This window comes from Phaseolus vulgaris, chromosome 2 (genome assembly GCF_000499845.2).
Source record: "Phaseolus vulgaris cultivar G19833 chromosome 2, P. vulgaris v2.0, whole genome shotgun sequence".
Lineage (NCBI taxonomy): Eukaryota > Viridiplantae > Streptophyta > Magnoliopsida > Fabales > Fabaceae > Phaseolus > Phaseolus vulgaris.
Genome location: NC_023758.2, coordinates 34,920,675 through 34,945,952, shown reverse-complemented (window position 1 = coordinate 34,945,952; position 25,278 = coordinate 34,920,675). Strand labels below are relative to the sequence as shown.

At 33.4% G+C, this 25,278-nt stretch overlaps 2 protein-coding genes across 12 annotated transcripts; one reads left to right on the top strand and one right to left on the bottom strand.

Moving 5' to 3' along the window:
• Nucleotides 1–548: 548 nt before the first annotated feature.
• On the top strand, nt 549–8,217 carry LOC137811669 (uncharacterized protein At2g02148). Of its 5 annotated transcripts, none has more exons than XM_068613486.1 (9): nt 549–644; nt 786–1,058; nt 1,161–1,287; nt 1,493–1,825; nt 2,076–2,238; nt 4,129–4,252; nt 4,550–4,606; nt 7,143–7,403; nt 7,840–8,217. In XM_068613486.1, the coding sequence occupies exons 2-9, from the start codon at nt 894–896 to the stop codon at nt 7,939–7,941; spliced, it is 1,332 nt and encodes a 443-aa protein (XP_068469587.1). In that variant the 5' UTR covers nt 549–644; nt 786–893; the 3' UTR covers nt 7,942–8,217. The 5 variants fall into 5 exon arrangements, with proteins under 5 accessions (XP_068469587.1, XP_068469590.1, XP_068469591.1 ...); XM_068613487.1 differs by having other exon boundaries at nt 559–626; XM_068613489.1 differs by lacking the exon at nt 7,143–7,403.
• A 2,205-nt stretch (nt 8,218–10,422) lies between these two features.
• On the bottom strand, nt 10,423–15,329 carry LOC137811666 (putative pentatricopeptide repeat-containing protein At2g02150). 7 transcript variants are annotated; one of them, XM_068613481.1, is made up of 4 exons: nt 12,609–15,323; nt 12,348–12,499; nt 11,804–11,986; nt 10,423–10,662 (listed from the first exon to the last, which is right to left on the bottom strand). In XM_068613481.1, exon 1 carries the CDS (start codon nt 15,144–15,146, stop codon nt 12,891–12,893), a length of 2,256 nt encoding a protein of 751 aa, XP_068469582.1. In that variant the 5' UTR covers nt 15,147–15,323; the 3' UTR covers nt 10,423–10,662; nt 11,804–11,986; nt 12,348–12,499; nt 12,609–12,890. The 7 variants fall into 7 exon arrangements, with proteins under 7 accessions (XP_068469582.1, XP_068469583.1, XP_068469580.1 ...); XM_068613482.1 differs by having other exon boundaries at nt 11,804–11,957; XM_068613479.1 differs by lacking the exon at nt 10,423–10,662 and having other exon boundaries at nt 11,518–11,974.
• Between the last annotated feature and the right edge of the window lie 9,949 nt (nt 15,330–25,278).

Sequence of the window (25,278 nt, the reverse complement as noted above, 5' to 3'; positions counted from 1 at the left end):
ATTTCAATAAGAACCACCCATAAACCAAAATCATAAACAAGATATAACGCAGAACAAGAAAATTATTAATCATTCAGCTCCTGTAACACAAAGAACATGCTACTAATAACTGATTCTTTAGTGTATCAAATGTTCAAAACTATACGAAAAGCTGTAATAGAAATGAATTTATGAATTGAATTGCAATTATAGAATAAAAAACAGTAACACTATATGGAAAACATAATTCTAGAAAGAAAGTAATGCATTGAACTGAATACATTTGAAAACCAGAAAATTGGAACACTAACACAATTGAATCTGAAAAACAACAAATGTATTGAAACTAAAAATAAAAATGAATCTGCATTATAAAATTGAAAATGAAAATATATGGACTTTTACAATCAAAATTCAACTTATTAGTTATTGATCAAGCAATACAAAAAATCAAAGAATTAGTGACAAATTTAACTTTTTAAGAAGTTACAGTTTATTCCAAATAGTCACATTTATAGATTTTATTTAATTTTTTATTTTTTATTTAATGAATAAAATAAAAGAAAGGAGGAAGAGTCAATGAAGTAGTAACTAGAGCCGATATGGAAATGAGGTTTGGGAACTGCTTCGAGCACCGGAAACCTCAGGTACGGTGTCACCCTCAGGTTTGGACTCTTCCTCTTTTTCCTCTTCTTCTACTCTCTCTCTCTCTCTCTCTCTCTCTGGATAGCCGTTAACATTTTTCTTTTCTCTCTTTCTATTTCTTCCACCATGCTTTCTCTCTCATCCAAACCCTTCTTCTGCAGTGACACATTCAAGAACCACCGCCGCCGCCACCACCACGCCCAACCCATCGACTTTGGCTGAATCGCCAATTCCATCAACAGCCTCTTTTTCAAGTTCATTTTCCTAAAATGGGTGCTAGGGTTCCCGCGCAGCACTACAATCTCAACTCTCCCTCTTCCTTCATCGAGAGCCCTCTCCACGTACTCAACGCCGTCGAAGCCCGAACCGCCGCCTCCGCCATCGACCACATTACCGCCGGCGACAACCCCGATGACGATTCCGCCTCCGCCATAGTCAGTGCCGTCTTCCCCTAATTCCTTTTCTGTTTTTTTTTTATTTATTTCCTCTAATTTCAATTTTACCACTGTGTGACATTTCTTCAATTTTTGTCTTAGGATTGCATGAACGAGTCTCACAGGAGCTGCTTGCCGCTGCACAGCGTGGAGGTAGACGAGGACCGCGCCAGTCTCGATACCAACGAGTCTTCTAGAACAACCTCTTACGATATCTTGACCGTTGAGGGTAAAGAAACTAGCTTAAACTTTTGAATTTTGATGTTGTTCCAGTTGCGAACTGTTTTGGATACAAGCTAGACGATTTTCTTGGAGTTCTTTTTTCAGTAGAGAAGCTCCTCGCACTCTTTTAGCTTTTATTGAACTGGGTTCTAGATGTGTGTGGCTGAGTTAACTAGTTAAGGTGAATTAATTTTGGTTCAACTTGGAACTAGATGTTTCGCCTATTGAATCCGCGAGGGCGAGGTTTTTGCAAATTGTTGTGGACCATTTTATCAATGACCGTGTGATTGAGGTGCCTGATTCTGAGGCTGATTACGCTGGCCAAGACAAAATGAGTAAGAGGAGGACCCGGGAGATCCAATATGAAGGAGACCCCAATTTTGCTCTGCCGTTGATGTATGTGGCGAATATGTATGAAAGTTTAGTTAGTGATGTGAATAATAGGCTTGCTTCTGTGAATGGTATTCGGGAGAAGACAATTGGGGTAGCCCTTGAAGCTGCCGGTGGTTTGTATAGAAGACTGGCTAAGAAATTTCCTAAAAAAGGTAATGCTTTTTTATTTGTACCTTTGGTTATTATAGGCATATTTAACTTGCTTCAGTTTTTTTTTTGAGCAATTTAGTTGTTTGAATGTAATTTTTCTATTCAATATATAGTACTCAGAAAAATAGGAATTCGTGCTTATGCGCAACTAGGGAGTTTGATGAGAGAGGGTTTTTTCTTTTTTCCTTTTTCACAACGTTTTGGTTTGATTGCAACATTCATTGTCTTTTTATCTGAGTTGCCCCTCATCAGGACCGTATACATTTAAGAGAAGAGAATTGGCGACTTCTATGGAAACAAGGACAAGATTTCCAGAACTAGTTATACAAGAAGAGAAGCGGGTTCGATTCGTGGTAGTTAATGGATTAAGAATTGTTGAAAAACCAAATAATGTGCCAATCGATGATGCTGAGTGGTAAGTTGATTGTTGTCACGTTTTCACTTTTATACTCTTTTAATTGTTGTTGGCCTTTTGACTGTCAAGATTTGCTTAGGTAAGATTTAACAAGTTCCTTTTCCTTTACTTGAAGATCTCCTTACTTTTGGTTCATCTAGTCATTGATATGATTTTCTCTAACCTAAATTCTTAAGAAAAACAGATGCATAGAACAATAGAAATGGTCCAAGGTTGAAAGTGCATATAGTAACATTCTTGTCACAATTTTTGTTTGGCGTATACCTTTTATCTAATAAAATAAGTTATTTCTAATTGTAATGCCTACGAATAAGAAATAAGAAAAGTGACATATTATTGGGGGGACAGGAGGAGTCCTTCTATATAAGAGAAAAAAGTGGGCTGAGCTGACTCTTATATGCTACAAAGAAATCCAATATCTCTGCATATTAAGAAAGAAATTTCCCTTAAGAGAAGCCAATATATTTTCTGGTTGTCATGGGTATTCTTCTGCTCATTGGGCTAAAGACTAATTCCTGCATCGCAGCCTGACAGGTTTTCACATATGGTGAGAATCAGCATGTTTGAGAAAAGCCAATATTGCAAACGTATCACATTACCAAATATTTGGGTAAAGAAAAATCCTAAAAGTACGCATTTCTCTCCTAAAAGTACACCAGTGAATTGCATAAACTCATTGCGATGACGTTTTTCAGTCTTTTATTCCATTGAAAACACCTTGAAATTGTATATGATTGTTTCAAGGTGAAAGCATACCCCTATTGTTCACCAAGAAGTCCAGAATAAGAAAGATATTGTTTTTGACCTAGATCTGTATAATCAAGAAAATAGAAGTGTGAGATCTACAAATCCACCGAAAAAGTCTTTGACTCTTTGTAATTATATGATTAAGTATCAATGCCCAAATTTTATAAAACTAATTCCTAAACTGCTTGAATTCCTTTTAGAGTCTATCATGAAGTATAATGCACTTCTGCTGTCAGTTTCAGCTTATGGATTTGTTTTTATATTAGTGGAGAACGTTGGGAACCTCAGAAGTCACAGTTTCATGAAATGAATGGATCTGAAATGACTTGCGTGCTGAAATGATTTTGCAGCAAAAGTGAAAAAGGCTGGAATACTTAGATTATTTTTTCCCAATGTCTTTAATTGTGGTTGTTAGGCATCTCCTCTCAGTTTATTCTATTTTTTAAATTTCTCGGGTTACTTTTTTTTTTGAGTTTTTTTGACTTGCGTTAAATAGAAATTGAACTATTTTATTTAACATTTTTACTTATATCAGAATCCTATTGTGTCCTGAGAAATAGTACTCATATTTTGTTTGTAGTTTGTTGCAACATCAAAATTTTATCATGATAATTGCAATTGAGTTAGAAATAGTTCCCTCGGCTGTTAACTTGCCTTGTGGCATTTTAAAAAAGTATGTTGATAAAGATTTTTTTTGTCTGTTAGGCCTTTTATTGCATTAATGGAGCTGTTAACAATACTCTCTGATGTCAAACTTGCCCATGCCATTTTAAGAAAGGACATGTTTGAAGATATTTGACGTGTTTATGGTTTATTTATTTTTAGCATAGGTCTTTTTATTATTCTATTCAGAAACTACTGATTTATTTTTTATCGGCATTCTGAAACTACTGATGAGCCTAAACAATACATTGAGATAGAGATTGAACATTTATTTGAACTCTCTAAAGTGTGTAATGCTTGGTCTCACTTGGTTTTAGGTGTAGAATATTTGACCTGTTTATGGTTTATTTTTTTTAGCGTAGGTCATTTTATTATTCTATTCAGAAACTACTGATGAGCCTAAACAATACAATGAGTTAGAAATTGAACATTTATTTGATCTTTGCAAAGTGTGTAATCCTTGGTCTCACTTGGTTTTAGGTTTAGGAGATTGACAGGTAGGAGTGAAGTTGCTATTACAGCTAGTGATTACAAATATTACTCTCCAAGACACAAGTATAGGCGTGGTGCATCAATTTCACTTTCAAGTATCCCAGATATCCCTGTATGTGTGATGTGCTTCATTTTTGGCATTTTGAATTTCTTCCTTTAAGATGCATGATACATGAGCTACTGCAGTTTTGTGCGCATTGCCTAAATTTACTCCATTTGGGGTGAATTTTACTGGCATGATGGACTTTTGTCATCTGCTACCTGCATTTGTTATTGCTATGCCATGATGATATTATACTAAATGAAATAAAAAGACTATTTACAGGATGAATAAATTGTAGTTGCCGCAATTCTTTGTACCCTAACATTATCTAGTGCTTATGCTATTGACTTTTGACTTTTTTTATAGAGTTATCCTGGAGCGGAAAATTCTACTGCATTGGCTACTACTCAAGGATTTCGCTCAGTAAGTGATTTATAAGTTGGTCTATATTATTGTCATTGTTGGTTTGTCATAGAAACCTAATGGGGGGAATTCCCCTGAATACAGCTTCAAATTTCCAAAACTGGAGGGTCTGTGCTTCCCTATGCCCTTGGCCCTAATTTTCTTATAATTGAAAAAAGTCCCTTCCTCCCAACCCCTCTTATTTATATTCAAACATACCTTTTCTTTAAAGTTAAAAAATATTAGGCAAACTAACCAAAACTAACTAATTACCATTATCAATCCTCTTTAACGAACTAACACTCACAAACATCTAAAATACTCCTCCCCTAATGTTTCACCTGGTACTCAAGGTGAAGGGTTATGTAAAGGCCCTTAACATCTGTTGACAAGATTCCACCAAGGTCCTAATGCCTGAAGCATACCAATCGCTTGTATCTTTTCTAGTAAGAGATGCAATAGCAAGTTACCAACAACATAGTTGCCCTTTGAAGGACCAAAAAAGCTCATGGAATGGAACTCTATTTTTCTGGACAGCCCAACTTTGCTTCTCAACCTCACACAATTGGTTGGTACGATAATGTTTGTACTCACTTATATATTATTAACTATAGTTGTAGCCGATGTGAGATCTCCAACACATCTCCTCATGTCAAATACTAGACATCTTGATCGTGGGATTAGATATTTGTGAGTGGTCAAATAGAGGCCTGATTGAAGGTGACACAATATCTCCAACAAATCTTGCTATTATTGTTAGGATAAACTCTAATACCATCTTACAAAGTGAACGTAAGCCTAATTCAACCTCACAACTAGTTTATAAATTGAGATTTACACTCCTTTGTATACTATAATTTGACCATATTTTTTGTTGATGTGGGATCTACAACAAATCCAAATATTTGGCTTAGAACTTGGTTGGTTGGACCTGCCCCATTATGTAAAAAAATTGACCTGCTTTCATTATTCCATGTGCTTATGCTCGAAAGTTGCAGCACAATACACCCTTTGTCTGTCTCAGACATTGTGCAAGGCACAAAGCTCAGAGGTTCTTGCAATTACAGTGGTGAAATCTTTGTCAACTTATGTGTAGTCTGTTTATTAGCAATGAGATTAAGTGGCAGAGGAAGGAAGAGAGCAAAAAGTGGCGGTTTGAAAGAATGGAAATGGAGAGACCCACTAGCTTTTTTCTTTTGCACTACAAGGGAAGAAAAGCGAATAGAGCACTTATCGATGTCAATATAATCAATTATATCCTACAACATAATCCATTTGTTTCAATTTGAAACTTTCGTGATTTTTGAAATGCCATAATTGAATATGGAAGCTTTTCTCAACTTTAAAAAATAATTTGCCCTCTGGTTTATTCTGCTCTTCATGCTGATTTCTCTCACTATTTTTGCTCAATTTCTTCTGTTTCTAGACTTCCATTTTCTCTTCTTGTTTCTTGAACGCAAGAACCTTCTATTTTGTTACCAAGGATTTCATTTCTTCACCCACCCCCCCCACCCCCCTTTGTTTCCTTTCTCCAAAGTTCATTCAACTTCTTGGGTTCCAACACGAAGATCTGGATTGTACTCAGGTTGGATCCTCCTCCTCCCCCCAATTGCTTCAGGTGTGCTAACGTGAGTAACCTTCCATTCTTGGTTTCAATGGTAATGTCCTTCCTCTTCTTCCACAGGCAGCTCCAGCTATCCCTCTTTTCCTTCCAGGTCAAAGTGCTGCTCCAAGATTTGAGCTGTAATACCAATTGATAGAATCTGGACCAGACTCTAAAAACAAAAATGAGTTTATTGAATATTCAAGGTATTTGAGAAACCATGTTCTATCCCCCACTATCATTAGTTGTACATTTTCATCATGCTTGGCACCTGTCTCACACACCTTGGCAGTCTCAACTGAAGATTACAACGCTGGCATCACCATTTATGCTTTTCATCTGCAATTGAGAGACATGATGCAATCTCTAATATACCAGTTGCTAGAAGCTTGATATCTTTTTACAAATAGTAGGGAAGATCTCCTCTGAACACAGCAACAAATTTGCAAAACTTCAACTGTCTTCACCTCTCAAAGCCCAAATCCCCCAATTCTCTCACTTATGACACCTGTCCCACCAGGTCCCCTCCTATTTTTTATGCAAGCATGCATTATTTCTTCAATTTATATTAAGTCTTCTCCTATGCTACCCAACTGACTTTCTTGCTGTCAAACGTTACTAACAGATATCTGACAGTTTGTCTTAAGATGAATGTCATTGTTATCACCTCAGTAGAGTTTTTTGGGTAAGATCCACAGATGGTATCAGTGACTATTAATTTAAGTTGGATCAAATATCAATTTGTTGCTAGTGGTGATTGGTGTCTCCCGTTATTATAATTTCAAATAGTTACATTCAACTACTGAGCGTGAGCTTCCTTTTTCTTGTGTACTTCTGGGAATTGGGTCTGTTTTCCCTATTTTCTTGCCAACGCAGTTGCTTTAGCTGCTTGGTGTGAATCTTGGGACATTTTTTTTCTTGTTACTTTTAGTGATGATATTTTTTTCTTACCAGCCTCAAAACCAGCAGCAAACCCCGTGCAAACATCACTTGCAATCATTTCCACATCAACCTCAGTTTCACCCAGTTCTCCAGAACAATTCAACTATGCACCAAAGTCAGCATGCTGGGCCTTATTCTCATAACCCTCAAAGTGGACCTCCCTCACACCTATCTGAAATTTCTCATGCTCACCAACCAATATCAATATCTCAACACATGAATTGCTTACAACCACTTTCTGGTGGCCTTGTTGGAGGACGCTTGCACATGCTGGTGAGCTTATATGATAGATTTTGTTTTATCAAGCGAGGAGAGTTTTTACAATTCAATATGCTTGTCTATAAGTGTGGTAAGACCAACTTATTCATGCCGTTTTGTCTCTGATTGTTGAGCTAATACTCACTTTACTTTCTTGTATTTTCTCTGATGCCTATCCCTTATATTTTCTGTGGACTTTTTAAAATTTAGAAATAACTCTGAAAGTAGATACTAGTTTGCGATTTCCCAATAGGACTTCATATTAAGGTTTTGCTTTATCTGCCTTGTTATGCGTACTAGTAAGCAATATGGGCACATTACTTTTAAATATCTTTATGATGATATGGGAGGCACTTGAACAAATGGTTTATTTTAATGATATTAGTTGTTTGACATTTCTTTAAACTCCTTTTTCTTTTGCTGAGTTGTATCATGTTGCTTATTTATACAGCCAACAACTCCGGCAAAGTTTTGTGATGAATGTGGTGCTCCATATCTGAGGGAAACATCTAAATTCTGCTCCGAGTGTGGTTCAAAGAGGTTAGGAACATAGAAGGATTGGACAAGTTTTTACAGGTCCATATAGCATTTGTCCTCATCATTTTTTTTTATCAGAGGTGTGTACTCAGGTTTTTTTTATATTGTTAGTATTAGTAGTTCTTTTTTCTTTGAAAAAAATGTATTTAGCCAGAACAAATAGAAAATAATATAGTTTTTACTCGAAAGGTGTGCTCTGGTAAATAGTTGTAGGTTTGCACTTGTGTAAGATTTACGAACCAGAATGACGAACTTCAAGAAGCCGTAAAATTGACTAGTTTGTTTTTTTTTTTTGGCCTTTTGCTGTTTCAGTATTAGGACAGTCTAACTAAATATTTTTCATTAATTAACCACTGTGGATCGTTCGTATAAATGAAACTTTATTATATTACATTCTTTTGGTTTCACTTTCAATGGTGATCAATGCTAACTTGGTTGAAATACGAAAATTACTTGGTACATAAATTCTTAGAAGCATGACAGTATGAATTGAAAACCATAATGACCCTTGAATTCGGCTTATCAAATGTTCTTTATAGATTGAATATTTTCTTAACCTTAAGAAACATCACAGTTCTGTAAGTTAATTTATGAATAAATTAACTTACAGAACTTAATGCTATCAAATCGTTTTTAGAAGTTATTTGTGTTCATTTTTAAAAAATCTAATTTTTAACTAATGAATAAGTTAATTTTTATTTATGAAGAAGTTGATTTTATTTATTTATTTTAGAAGTACGTTTTTTCAAACCTATCATGAATACCAATTTTATAGTTTGTTTAGTTAATTATTAACCCACATTATCGTTTTCCTCGGATGTCACCTGAAGGAACTACATTACACTGATTGTTTTCTTTTATTTGGGTGCATTGCTTCGTTTTTATGTAATTAATGCATGAATTTAACAAGAGCCAACAAGATGCTATACACAACTTCAGTGTTGGAACAAAATAATTTAGAAGATTCCACAATAGTTTTGGTCCAACCATAAAATCCAATCAACACCTTTAGCAAGAAATCCTACCCTAAAGTTTCAATGGCTTTCTTGATATCATTTTCCATAATCAAATTTCCAGCAAAGCACTTTTTACACAGATGACTAACAGCTTCTGATCCTAGAACAATGCAATCTGTGTTATTCCACCTTCGATAAAACCTTTATGATTTTCTGATATGAACTCAGGAACAAAGATTGTCTCTATCAAATTTTATCTTCATGATAATCTTGAATTTGAAATTGGCTAAGACAATGACAAAAAAGTTCTCTATTTTATCACCACCACGTTGGAATTGTGGTTGGAAATAATCCAAACCATCTTGAAAAAAATTGCAAAACGGCTTTAACATCAATAGAAACTAGATTCCAAAATTTATGATAAAAGACACCATCAAAATCATTAGGACTTGGGGAACTTCGAGCTTATAAGGAGAGAACAACTGTGTAACTTCTTATATAGTTGGAACAATAAGTAATTCAACATTATCATGATCAGTGATTGTAAATAGGAATACAACATGGCAAGGAGTGCATCACTTTGAAAATAATCTAGAAGCCTTTTCAAATGTTGCAAAGCAAGACATAATATCATGATCAAGAAAGGACCGTTCCAATCACAAGGGAGGTAAGGAAAGTAAGATTTTACCTCTCATTTACAATAATGTTATAGATCCTTTTCATTTTGTAATTTTCAAATTTTGTGACCAAATTAGAGAGAAGATTCGTGTCATTATCAGAAGTAGAGACAGATTTTAGATTTTGTTTTTAAAATTCAAAAGTGGTGTCCAAAATAAAGTTTCAAGTCTTTTATTTGTTTGGTCATCCAAAACTTAAAGGAAGTCTATGTTTTTTTTTGATAACTTTGAACGAATAAAATTATTTTGATAATTGTGGGAAACTTGTTAGTTTTCTTTTAAGAGTATAATCCTTGAAAACAATTTATTGGCTAAAAAGGGAAGATGAATAGAATTTAATATTGATTTTGAATATTTTCATAAGATGATTGGTCAATAATGTTATGAGATGATTTTTTATAATTTGTGAAATGTTTGCACTTGTATAATAGACGAAGCAATTAAATTTGATCTTTAGGCTCGTTTACATTAACATTTGTTAGGTATAGTTCAACTTTATAAATGATAAAGGGTTCCATTAACCAATTAATTTAACAAATATTCTTTGTATTTTTTACTTACAAGTATATAAATTCACTCTTAATTTCATTTATCTCCTTATGCGATAGAGAACACAAATATTTGTTTTAAGTGAGTCACTAATACTACTAATGGATATTCTATATTTGTCACTCAAGATCAAAAGAATTGTATTAGATACAATGATTACGCTCAAAAGAAAGAATATACGAATAAACACTCCTTGTTGAGAGAAATCTTTAATGGTGAAGGTTTTACAAATATTTGTTAAGATCTTATACTTGTCCAAAATTATTAGAGTATCTCTCTCTAAATAGTAAAAGAAAGCTTGTAAAAAACAATATAAACTAGAAGAAACTTGAAATTCTAAAAGACAAGAATATTAAAAGTCTAAGAAAATGAAAGTTAGACGTACAAACTATAGAAATCATACAAGACTTGTGGAAAGAGCCCACTCCAGTTAAATTTGTTCTTGACTTGCTGTATTTTCAAAATTTGCATAATTTTGCTAAAGGAGATTTGGTGTGTGCTAAGGAGATTCATCATGCTTGATTGCTCTTTGCCTATTTTTATACATTCATCCACCTATACAAGGAAAATTAATCAATATCAATGAAAATGTATACAACTAAGGTCATTTCTTATTTTCCTCTCAATCATTTACGATTTTCAATAAATTTTCATCAATAATAAATAGTGTACTCAGTAAACTCGTCGTCACTGTACATACACGAATGGTAACAACTTCAACAAAAATAACAATAAATGTAACACTGTTTTTAGTAAATACAAATTATGTATCGTCATTCCTGATTGTGCTTGTACCAAAGCACGACAAAATGAATCATTTCATTTCCATTATCATTGGTGAGGAAGTAATTGTAACAAAACAAATATGAACCTTGATTCCTCTCTGTTAAGGACCTTCTACATGCCCACACTCGCACATGTGTTACATTTCCTTTTCAAACAACAGCTAAATGGCTTTATCCTCTGAAACATTGCATTCAGGGGGAAAGTAGAACCAACCAAATAAATACAACGCCTACAGGTTCAGGTGAAATGAGAGGGGAATTATTGTTGCATTTTCTTTTTGTTCAGTTGTTATTTAGCAGACAAAGAAAAAAGAAATCTAAAGATGCAATTCATCATAATCTTTTATTTTTGGTCTCGTCCATTTTTTCTCTTTGGATTCCACAGCTTACATTAATGTCCTGTGGTCCATTTTTTCTTGGATTCCATCTCTCACATCATATGAGCTCTGTAGACAGAATTTGTTGGGTTTGTATAGATTGAATTTCTTTATGCTAACAACTTGTGTAGCACTATTCCCTGTTCACTATAGGATTTAAATGCATCCACCACATTCACCGAATATAGGAGTGAGATTCATGATAGTATAGTCAAAAAAGATACTCACAAGCATTATAGGTGCGGAAATACTCCAATAATGTAGTGGTATTATTTTGGCACATTGTCCCATTTAGTTGTTCATTCTCTGTGCCTTTTAAGGAATAAACGACCATTTTAGTCTCTAGAGTGTATAATACTATTACATCAGTAAAACAATAAATCGTTCTTGAATCTAGTAACCTTGAAAAATGAGACAACCTCTTCTCAGCCCAAAGCTTTTAATGCCAAAAATAAATAAATAAATACAAATATACACCGGATCTTTAGACAGTATATGTCTTCGTTGGCTACAAGATTGGGAGAGAAGAGAAACCTGAATATATATCTCCACCCATTGGAAAGGTTCACAAGTTTCTAGCTCTAGACATTTTGGATCCATGTCATCTAGAAGCAGCTTGCACAAAGCTTAACAAAGGAGACCGTATCAGGTTGCCTATCACGCCTCAGCTTCCAAACAAGTGAACAACCTGATAATAATTCACACCTGATAATCAGCCTGTTCCATGTTATAGCTTAAATATGTAGAAATATGGAAGCAAACTATCTTAGACTTGCCTATTTAATTAGCAACATTAAACTCAATTCAATTATAATCTCCAAGCAAATACATTGATTTGTTAGATTAAAGTAAGCATTACCTAACATTAATGGTAATGCTGACAGTTAAAAATAAAAATTACATTCGAACCGTATGAACTGTGATGAAAGATTTTAAGAGTAAATTCATTTTCTCATAAGATGGAGAAGCTTTCGTACAGGAGCCAATATGTAATAATTTAATAAAGCGACTTAAGATCACGACTATGGTTGCATGTGTAAATATTAAATTAATGAAATGCTAAGAAAGTATCATACACCTTCCATGTCTAAGTGGTGAAAAGGGCATTCCCCTATGGCTGAACTCTTCTACGTCCACCAATTAAAGATTTGCTGCTCTCCGAAAATCAGTGCCTGATTGGGAAGCACTAAAGCTTGCGCAATGTTGTAACACAGCTGTAGAAGAAATGCACTGTAACAAAAGGAATAAGACTCTAAGACAACTTGCATCAACTATGAAACTTGATACGGAAATAAATCTAAGTATATAGAAGAATAGTGTCCAGTACTTATGAACTTACTAGTTATAATATTAGCCATTTGGTTTCATACCATCAAAACATCACGTTATGGTTCTCTCTTGATTATCACATGAGAACATGATCATTGATGTGCAAGTCCCAGATGCCCAGGATTTACATCATAAAAAGTCCAGTGTCTTGAGAATGAGATTGCATCAATTAGAACACCCAGTTGCCTTTATATAATAACACATCAAATTCATTTCAACGATGCTATTGAACACTTGAATAAAATGAAGGAATCTAGATTGTAAACCAAGTGCGTAAAACATGTTTTCCCTCTCAACAGTGTACAGAAGGAACTGTTATGTCAATAGTCCTGGAAATTAGGCCCCTCCTCATCATATCATCATGAAGTGTCAGAGCTTCATTGATGTTTCCTAGTTCATGATACTTTCTCAATAGATAAATACAGAGAACTTGATCAGGAATAATGCCTTTGTCGAGCATCTCATTTAGGAATGACTTTGCCTGTTGTAGTTGACCATAACGAGAAAACCCCCAAATAAGTGAAGTATACGCATGCAGATCTAGCTCCATACCTATTTCAACCATTTTATTTCGCAAACTCAAAGCTTCTTCAGGATTTCCATGCTTCATATTGGCATCAATCAAAGAAGTGTAAACTAATTTATCTGGACTAATTCCCTTATCCAGCATCTCATTGAACAACTCCTTGGCTTCTTCAACACAATCACTTTTACAGAGACCATCAATCAGAGATGTATAAATCATAATATTAGGTTGCAAACCAGTTAGAGTCATGTGCTCTAAGTAACTAAGAGCCTGTTGAACTAAACCTTTTTTGCATAAACCATCAATTAGTACACCATATGTTACTACTGTAGTCTTGATGCCTAATTCTAGCATCTTCTGTATTAGATTAACAGCCTCTGTGGTTTTTCCAACCTTAAAATATGCATCCATAAGGGTTGTATATATATAACTATTTGCAGTCAGACCACAATCCATCATTTCACGAATTACAGCCTCAGATTCTTCTATATTATTGTGTTTGCAGAGGCCCCATATTTTAGTTCCATACAACAACACATCTGGTTTGAGGTTTTTCTTGTTCATTTCCTCTAAGATATACATGGCCTTCTCCATCATAGTAGCCTTGATATATCCGTGGAAAAGGGAAGTATAAATCTGCTGATTAAGAGTCCATCCAGCTTTCAACAATGCCCCAAATAATTCTTCTGCTTCTCTCATTCTTCCATCTTCACAAAGACCATCAAGTAATGCAGTGTAGGTGACAATATTTAAGTTCACCCCAGCCTGCTGCATCTCACTTGCCAGTTTAAACGCTTCATTGAGATCGCCAATTTTACAATTTGCATCAATCAGAGAGGTATATGTAAACTCATTGGGTCGAAGATCCACCCGTATCATGTCAACAAAAAATTTATTTGCTTCCAGTATCATGCCTGCCTTGCAAAATGCATCAATTAGTGTACTATAAGTTACAACATTTGGCTGCAACCGTCTTTGCTTCATCTCATGCAGATAGTTAAAAGCTTGAGGAATTCTTTCAAATCTACAAAAACAATTAATAAGAGAATTGTATGTTATCACATCTGGTTCACATCCTGCATCTTTCATTTCCTCTAATACAATAACTGCTTTGGTTAATAGTCCTACCTTTCCATAACCATCAATAAGAGAATTATAAGTGACAATGTCTGGCACAAGACCTGTACCTTTCATTTCTTCAAACAAACTACTAGCAATTTCTAAGTCCCCTTCTCTGGCCAAACAGCCAATCACTGTATTATACGTAAAAACCGAAGGACAGAGGCCAGCCGCAACCATGTCCTTGAAAAAACTTAATGCCAATTTCCCTTTGTCTGATTTTGAAAGCCTGTGAAGAAGCTCATTACAAGACCTCACTTTGGGCAGAACCCTAAACTTGTTCATCTTCCAAAAGCATTGCCTAGCCTCGTCAAGCATCCCTAAATCCACTAAAACACTAAACAAAGTATCAAACACTCCAAACCCAGGCCTACAAACATTCCTCGTAGACCACAACATATCAAAGAAGTCAACCCCCGGAAACTCCCTCCCCAACAAAATCCATTCCCTAATTACATTTCTTGCATCAAGATAAAACCTCCCACAAAACAAAATGTGAGCCAAAACGCAATAAGACTCCGCGGCATGGCGAAACCCGGCTCGAGCCCCTGCCTCCTTAAAGAACTTAAGGGCTGATTTTGGGTCCCCTTTGAGCTTCACCAAAGCTACAGACACCCAAACGGGTGCCAATGCCGAATCAAACATGTGGGGACCGTCCTGTAGCAAGAAACTACGCATTGATTCGGAAGCGATGTCATCAGATGAAGATTTAGAGACAAATGGGTATCTCATAACACACAGAAAGCTGGTGAACCAAATCATAGGGCGAGCAAAAATTGAATTTTTAGAGGAGAGGAATGAAGGAGTGAAGAAAAGGGGAAAAGGGTTTTGAAGGGATGAGGAACAGGAGGAGCTTACTCGCAGTGAGGCCATGCCACGGATGTTGCGCGCAAAAAGCAACATGTTTAGTGAAAACAACTTCAAGTGGGTTTTGATCCTTCATATTGGGGTTTGAAATTGACAAAGTAGGAAGCGTTTCATTGCTAGTATTGATGGAAGAAGAATGAATGAAATAATGCTATTAGGGTTTAAGGAAGATACAGGAGAAAGACCATTCCGCCATTTGTTCTGTTCAGTTTCATACTCAATTTTAATTCACCTTTTTTTTTCAAAAATAAACGTGTGAGATTATCGGACTAGTTTTTGGAATTAAAAAATGTCAAATAAATAATTAACATCAAATTATTGTGATTTTAATCGTTGATATTATATATATAACTACTCTAAAGATATATTTTAGGGATAAATTTCTATTTGAAAAGGCTACCAAAAACCATATTTATGCAATCAATTTTAAAAGGTTCTAATTGGGTTGTTTAGTTATTGATTAGGATTGTTAAGAGTTTTATTTTGCGATAAGGTTTCATAAATAGTTTTTAATTTAAATTAAAGAAGTAATTTAAAATATAAAGTAATTAGTAGCTAAAATTTTAATAGGTAATGTTTGTATTAATTTATAAATTATGATATGTTTTTTTAGTAAAAATAAAAGTATTTTAAATATCAATGATTATTTATTTTTTATCTTTTAATTTATAAAATAATATTTAATTTAATTATTATAGTTATTAAAATATTTTTTTCTCTAAATTAATTGCTATTAAATAATTTTATTGTAACAATATAAAAAAAATTATATATTATTTCCTCATGATATGTTTATATATTTTTAAATGATATTTTCTTTGAATTATTTTTCTATAAAAAAATTCAAAAAGTGTGAAGCTTACACAAGAGCAACCATTTTTCTTATCAAGCATATATCTAAGGGATGCATAGAAGATTTCACGCATATAACAAAGATCATATCTTAGCAAAAGATATGCAACAATAGTTATTTTTAAAATTAGGTTGTTAATAGTCATTTCTAAAATTAGGGTTGCCAATGCGGTCAGGTTAGCTTGCCTCCTTTTAAATAATGCGGATTCAATCTATTGACCCACCATGCATAAGGGATGACTCGCGTATAAAAGTTAAAATTTTCTTAAAAAAAAATATCAATCCACTTTTAGTATATATAGAAAATAAAAGTTGGAGGAAACACTTTTGTATTTTTTTTATTAGGGTGTTTTTTTCCTACACCCCATAAAAAGAGAGAAAAAATACATTATAGAATTATCTCGCTAAAATTAGATGAGACAGCCAAAACAATAAAGTAAAATTGAATAAATGTATAATCTATGAATAAGTTACAAAACTAAGGACCATAAAAATTAATATATAATTTTTAGGTTACCTAATAAATTAAAGATGTTTAATAATTTAAAACAAAAACGAATATCAGAACCAGAATAAATATAAACATACTCATTATGTGTGTCGGATCCTTAGTTGGTAGGGTTCTAGGATCTTGTAATTTGAAGTTTTGTATAAGGGTTGAGACACTCCTAAAGTGTCTCTTTTTATTTTATTTATTCTTTGCTGATAAAAATAAAAAAATAAACATACTCATTATTATCCTCTTATTCAATTTAAAAATAAAATATTATCTTTTTTATATTCCCATCATGTGAAATTTCGGATCAAAATCGAAATAAGTCTATACAATACCAAAATAAAAAGGTTCATTTATCTTACTAGTTAAGATGTATATAAAATGTAAACTCATTCTATCAAATTCTATCTGTATTGTATAAGATGAATCGGATTAATTTTTTTAATACACTAAATTATAATTGATTTGTATAAAAAAAACAGTGGTTTCAAATTTGATAAATTTAATCTTACCCGACCACATAAAAATGTTAGTTTTCGATTAATTTTATTGTATACAAAATAATTTTATGATTTATTATATAAATATTGTGAGGAAATAATTCATATCATTAGAATTCCAATCTATTTAAAGGAATATTTGGCATATTTTTTTATATCTTTATTATATTAAAAAATATATAACTTTAATATGTTATTTTTATAATTTAAATTTTTATGTTTTCGCATTTTTTTATATTAAACTACATATAACTTTAATATGTTGTTTTTATAATTATTTTTTTTATAAAGTTTTCGTGTTAGGCATCACTATGCAACTTGACATCTCAGCTAAGTTGACACCTCAAGAAACAACAATCATCTGCCATCACATGAAAAAAAAATATTATTAAAAAAAGAAAAAAGAAAGAAAATACAAAAATATGGGGGGACTAGACCAAAACCCATATGTTAACACAAACGATACATAGGTAGATTATACCTATTCATAAAGAATTCTAAGAACAGACTAACTGGGAGTCTATTATACCAATGAAAAGATTCTCTATGAATAAATCCTAAATTAGCCAACTTATCAGCACACGCATTCCCTTCACGAAAAATATGAGTTACCCTAAACCTAATTGTCCCACAAAAATTAAGACAAGTATTCCATCGATTCTGAAGCATCCACGGAACATTAGTCCTAGCAGTAAACGCAGCACAAACCAAGGCAGAATCACATTCAAGCCAGACATTAGTAAGTCCCATTTTTTGAGCTTCCTCCATAGCATGTATAACTCCATAAAACTCAGCAACCAAAGCAGTTTGAACATCAAGAAACGCTGAAAAAGCACCAATAAATTCTCCCATACTCCCACGAAAAATACTTCCACAAGTAGCAAGACCAGGATACCCCCTAGCAGCCCCATCAGTATTAATTTTGACCCAGCCTGGTGAAGGAAATTCCCATCTAATAGGAAGAGGACGAAGAACTTTACCACTACGAGTCTTAATACCGAAAAACTTAATCACGTTGAAGTCCAACATATCATTCTTCATTGAAGCTTTAGACGAATTTCCCACTAGACAAGTTAAATCTTTAATTATCGAAATAGCCTTAGAAACCCCAATCTTATCCTGAAATCTAGCATAATTCCTCATACGCCATATCATCCATATAGAAAAGGTTATCACCGCAAGCTTAATCAATTTAACCAAAGGACTACCATCACTCTTAATAAAAGAAAGTAGATCATCCTTATTAGAGAAATGAAAAGTAAGAAAAATTTGTCGTACCCAACTCCAAATATGCAATGCGTTAGAACATTCAAAAAATAGATGTTGAATAGATTCCTCTTGCTTTTCACAAAGCGAACACATAGAACATATATGCAAACCCTTATTCTGAATATGTTGATCTGTAGGAAGTCGCCCATGAAAAATTTTCCAGAGTACTAGAGTTTTGGAAGGCGGAATAGATGAAGACCAAATGAATTTACCCCAACCACCTGGAACTCCTGGTTCCAAGAAAAAAGTCCTAGCCGATTTAAGAGTGAAACTCATTTAGAATCCAATTAGGAATATCCTGTTCCTCTCTAATCATGATATGATTAAAACAAAGAGGCATCTGCTGTAAAGAGAAGGGAATATTCCAATCACAACCTGTCCAAAATTGAGAGACTGTATCCGGAATGCTAACACCATCAGATAACCCTGCAATATTTGCTAAAGAAGTAGTAGAGCACCATTTATCATTCCATAAATTAATAAAAGAACCTGTACCAACAGTCCAATAAGTATAGTCAAGTATGGTAGAATAAAATTGCTTAATTCCAGGCCAGAGAGAGGAAGATCTATAAACCGTTTGAAATTCATATTTTGATTTAAGAACCCTGGCTTTCAAGAGTAAAGACCAAGGTTTGTCGCTATAAGCAAAGTTCCAAGCAAGCTTAAGAAGATATGCATTATTTTCATGATGGAGATTAATGATATTCAAGCCTCCATCCTCAAGAGGTGAACTAATTTTCCCCCAATTAACGGTAGCAATACCTTTTTTCAGAATATCACCAGTCCAAATAAAATTCCGACACCACTGCTCAACTTGCTTAATAAGTGAAACAGGCCACTTATACATATTAAAACTATAAGCTAGAGATCCAGTAATCACTGTATTGACAAGCTGAATTCGACCCATCATGCTAAGAGATTTACCTTTCCAAGATGCTAGCTTCAATTTAACTTTATCAGCCAAAGGTTGAAGAAACCGACACTTTGGACCACCAACAAAGATAGGCACTCCTAAATAATGGAAAGGCAAACAACCATGACTACAGGAAATAATATTTTGAATTTTGGTGACAAATCTTGGAGAATTATCCATGGTGAAGAAACTACTTTTAGAGTTATTAATATATTGGCCAGAAAAATCACCATATGTTTTAAGAAAAGAACTCAAATTTCTAAGAGACTTAATATCCCCCTACAAAAAATAAATATGTCATCAACATACAAAATATGAGAGGGAGTGAGATAACCGTGCGGACTGGCCATATTTAAAATCTTCTTATCATCCACAAGCTTAGAGAGACCTCTACTAAGAACTTCCTCTGCAAGACAGAAAAGTAAAGGAGACAATGGATCACCTTGTCTTACCCCTCGACTGCAAGGAAAAAAACCCACCAAACTACCACTTATTCTTATAGAAAGCATAGCTGAACGGAGAATTGTACTAATCCAACCGACAAATGAGGGGTGAAAACCAAAGTGTTTTAAAACTAATAATAAGAACTTCCAACTTAGAGTGTCAAAAGCTTTATGAATATCAACTTTGTAAGTCACATTACCTCCTCTAACCTTTTTAGAAAGCAGGTTAATAGCTTCAGAAGCAATACTAATGCAATCCTGAATCTGTCTACCCTGCACAAATCCATATTGATTAGGAGAAATGATTCTAGCAGCCACAAGTGCAAGCCTATCCGCCAGTATCTTGGAAATAATCTTAAACTTGAAATTAGCAACAACAATTGGCCTGTAATCTTTAATGGAATCAGCACCCTGAACCTTTGGAATAAGAGATACCACATTACTGTTCATTCCAGGGAGAACCCAGTTTTGTTTAAAAAATTGTTGAACAGCATTGCAAACATCTGTCCCAATAATTTCCTAGCAAGAATGATAGAAAACACCACCAAAACCATCAGGACCAGGAGCACTATTACCGTTAAGATTAAAAACAACATTTTTAATTTCAGAGAAATCTGGACACTTAATCAACATCATATTCTCCTCAGAGGAAACCATCATAGGAATATAAGTACCAATAAAATCTTCCATATTATCAGTATGCAGAACATTAGAAATAGACTCAGCATAAAGTTTTTATAAAAGTCCAAAATATGATCCTCAATGATTTTAGGATCCTCCGTAACCTCATTATCAATCCGTAGACGATGAATCCCATTAGAATTATATCTCCTTTTGACCACCGCATGGAAAAAAGCAGTATTTCGATCTCCATCCTTGAACCATAACATCTTAGCCATTTCTTTCCAAAACAAATATTGACAGTGAAGAGCATGATCAAGCTCCTCCTTAGCAATCTTTTCTTGACAGAGAAGTCCATCACTATCACACAAACTAGCAGTCTCTAAGCTTTTTTGAATACCAAGAAGGATGCCCTGCTTAAGAAGAACTCCATTATGAACATTACCAAAAGAATTTTTATTCCAGTCACGAAGCTCAAGTTTCAACCTTTTTAACTTATGTTGCAAGATAAACATAGGACAACCAACAACCTGATTAGCCCAAGAATCATGAATAAGCTTTAGACACGAAGTATCCTGAAGCCACATCGAAAAGAAATGAAAATTGCTAACCTTCCGCAAAGAATTACTAGCAAGACTAGCAACAATAGGAGAATGATCAGAACAATTTTTAACAAGAACCTGATAAGAACAAGATTCTCATTCATCTAGACACACTCCATTACATAAAGCCCTATCCAGTCTTCTGTGAATTCTATGCAACCCTCTCCCTCCGTTACACCAAGTATAACAAGATCCAGTAAAAGGCATACAAGAAAGATCATTAGTATTAATCCAGTCCAGGAATTCATTACAAGAAACCTGATTAGGAGCCACCCCCCTTTACAGTCATCCGCCGAGAGCACAGCATTAAAATCTCCCAGAATACACCAAGGCCCTGTGAAGAAACTAAGATCCCTCCATAAAAATCGTCTAGACAAGTATGTGTTAGCACCATAAACACCTGCAAAGCTAAAACTTTTATCCTGCAGACGACAAGTTACAGAGATAAATTGATCATTAACCAAGAAATTTTGGACAAGATTAGGAACCGAAAAACACCAAAGCTTAGCAACTTTATTAACAATAGGAGACGTAGCCACCAAATGCATATTAACATATTTGAAAAGGACGTCGAAAGCATTAGTGTACGACATCATGGGTTCAGCAAGAAAAACCAGGAGAGGTTTATGTAGGTTAAGTAAACTAAGCAACATCTCCACAGTTTTGTGGTTCTCCAATCCTCTGACATTCCAAAAAAATGAAGAGACCTTCATTATGACGTTGTAGAGAGAACTACCTTAGCAGTTTTCCTGGATTTACCAGTCCCCTTAGGTGGTCTCCCTGGTTTTCTTTTAGTGCGAACTGTTTCCTCCCCATTATCATTGTCATCCTCCTCCATGTCATTAGAGTCAGTCCAAAATTTTGAAACAACCTGATTTTCAATATGATCAAAATTAATTCCAACAATGGTAGGCGGAATAGTTGACGCTCCAATATGAGAATCAACTCCCACATCTGTAGTTTCCAAACCATCAAGAGAAGAAAAGTGATTTTGAAGGACCAACGATATTGCTTTAACATCCCCAAGATATTTAGCCTTTCGAGGGGAGGGATGAGACGACTGAGATGGTACAGTCACAATAGCAGAGACCTCCACATTAGGAACTTGTGCATTAGTGGGAGTGGACAACCCCTGCTTGCGTGAGGACCTATCATGATCTGAAGCATCCTCAAGAGGAGGCATATCTGCAAAAACATCCTCCCCTCCACCTGTTTCATCAACTTTCAACTTATCAATGAGGCCTTCCACGAGTTTTGTCTCTGGATCTTTTTTCCTATATTCTTTACGTTGTTTAGGAATCACGGTCCTCCCTTGGTCCCGTTCATCAGAAGATGCCTTCTGAGAAGGTTTATGTTGAGGCCCAAGAACACGACCCTGGTCATGGATCGCCCGACACTGAGCAAGCTCGTGCCCAATCATCTTACAATGAGAGCAAAAAGGAGGGAGCCATTCATATTCCACACCAGCTACAAAAGCAAAGTCTGGACGTTCAACCAAAAGTTGATCGGAGAGAGGGGATAGAAGATCAATATCCACCAACACTCTAGCAAACACACCCCTATTCTTTCTCATAGTATGCTCATCCAAAGACAAAGGAGTACCAAGGCCTCTAACGATGGAATATATTGTATTTGGTTTCCAATACTCCAAATGCAAATGGTAGATTCTAACCCATGTCTGAGTTTTGGTATTCTTCATGGTAGCTGGGACAAAGTCTTTTGTCCAGGCAAACAATCTCAATAAACCAGGAGATAACTTGAGGGAACCCATTCCGAGGGCCCATCTCATGTCTTCTATAGAAGCGAACTCAAACTCATAGAAACCCTTTCCAAGAGGAATTGCTTTCCATGGTCCAAGAGCTTTCCACACCGGCTGCAACAATCCAGGTGTGTGAGAGGTTTATCCCCCTTAGATAGAATAACCCGACCATGGAGATGGGTTTTGCAATCCTCAAGACCAGCCAAGTAATCTGCCTCATCAATCTGGACAGCAATCATGTCACCCTTAATAAAGGGGTAGGTAGTTGGGACAAAGGAATGTCACATGTATTTCTCAAAGCCTGAGCAAAAGTCTTCCTTTGACCGGACATGGAATATACTTTATAATTTAATTGTTTTATGTTTTCAGATTTTTATTATATTAAAGTATATATAACTTTAATATATGTTATTTATACTTTATACCTATTCTATATATAGGGGATTTCCCTAAACTGACATTTTATTTTATTTCAATTTGATCCTTATATTTTTATTTTATTTCATTATTTTACAAATATATGACAAGAGATATTTTTGTGAGCAGTTTTAATTTTATATCTTAAAGGGAGACTAACAGAATTACACAATTGCATATTTTTCCATCCATCTTATTTTTATCCCATCAAACGTCTTTTTTGTTTTCAGGAGTTGTAGTATCATTCAAGAACCACGAAATCAATCAGTAAGTATTGTTTTTCAATTATAAAATAGAAGATGGATATGCAATGTGTGAATTTAATTTTTTTTAATTGATGTATGCATGTATTTGGCACTATATGATGATAATAAAAAAATTATTAAAGAAAATACCAAAACAAAAAACCATAGAGTTTTATTTATTGAATAGAAAATTAAAAGAAAAAAAAAGCATTATAGATAAAAGTGCTTGATGAGAATAATAAACATAAATATATATAAATGATAAAAATAAAAAATGCGGATACACAAAGGCTCTGTGTCCACTAATTATTTATAATTTTCACACATCATGAATGTTAAATTTTAAAAAATAAAATGAAAAGTGGTATAACAAATACTAAAATCAATTCAATATTAATTGCCTCCATAAAAATGAAATAGGAATTAATAGGTAAAAAATCAAGAATAATAAACAAATATATTAAAATATAAGAATGATAATAAAATAAAATAAAATAAGATATAAATTTAAAATATTAAGTTAACAGAAGTAGCTTACAAGTTAAAAGATGATAAAATAAACTACTTTAATATAATTAACAATTTTTTTGTCTCAATAACACTAACTTATTATTGGAAAGTGAGATACTAACTAATTTTTCTGTTGGACAAACTAGATTATAATTAACCAAATAAAACACTAGTTAATATACTTTTATTTTATTTTTTTTTAGAAAATTTTAAAAATCGGATCATTATGAAAGTGAAGCAATTATTTTTTATTAAATAAAGTATGGTAACTATAATACAATAATTATAATGAACATTATTTAATATACATATTATAAAATAGTTGTAAAGTCGTGGTATGAGTTAATTATATATCATAACTTAAAAAAATAAAATTGGCTACTTTTAAAGGAGAGAATTTTTTTTAAGACCCGATGATATAAATCATGCACTATTTTATATTTATTTACTTCAAAACTAACATTTAACGTGTGAGAAGTTAAAACAAACAACATGAAGTACAATTTTGTAAGTTTTCCACAATGAATTACATGTGAGGGCCCATAATTAATACAGTTACACAAAATGAATCCTTAATCTTTATACTCATATAACAATATATATACATTATTCTATTTTATTGCGATTTGATAAAATAAAATCTAATACATTTTAAGAAAATATCAATACAAACTAATCATATAAAAATCCTTATATCTTGTCTAATATTTTTCTAACTTTATCGAATCCTGCGCATTATTCTTAAAGATATAAATAAATTAGTGCAATATATACGTAAATTACACAAATATCATATCTCAAAAGAGATTAATATAATATGTGTATCTATATAATAAGACAAGATAATTGTGAAGGGTAAAAATAATAACTAGATGAGAGTATCTCTCTTGAAAAGAAAAAGCATCATGATTTTATACATGCGTAAGATATTTCCATTATTTAAAAAAAAATCAATGATAAATATTTGAATAGATAATACGAATATTGAGTTAGGAAGGAATATTTTATGGATTTAATTGGTAAAAAAATATATATTTTCGTTTTCAAAGAGCAATCAAATGATAAGTTAGTTACTAATATGTAATATATTGTAATATCTAATAAGAATGATAATTATATTTAAGGGTGGAGATAACAGACATTTGTTATTTTGATAAAAAAAAATTGAGATGTCGACATGTCAGATACTTAATATTATGTTTATATTTTTATAGTTAATATTATGTCAGCATCTTTATATGTTTTACCCTAAAAACTTAAATATATCATTAACAAATAATATAAAATAAAATAAAATATCTATAAATTATAATTGAAGATATAATTAAGTTTTATTTCCAGATATTCTTATCATTAAAAAGTCCAAGAAAACTAATATAAATATGAAGAGAGGCAAAGTTAAAAGGTACACAATTCCATTACTTACAAATTGAGTTCCGATTAGGTATTTCAATCTCAGAAGGTTAGTCTCTAATAAATTTATATTTAAAATATAGAGACAATGATATATTGATACCCTCTGATAATATAATACACATTTG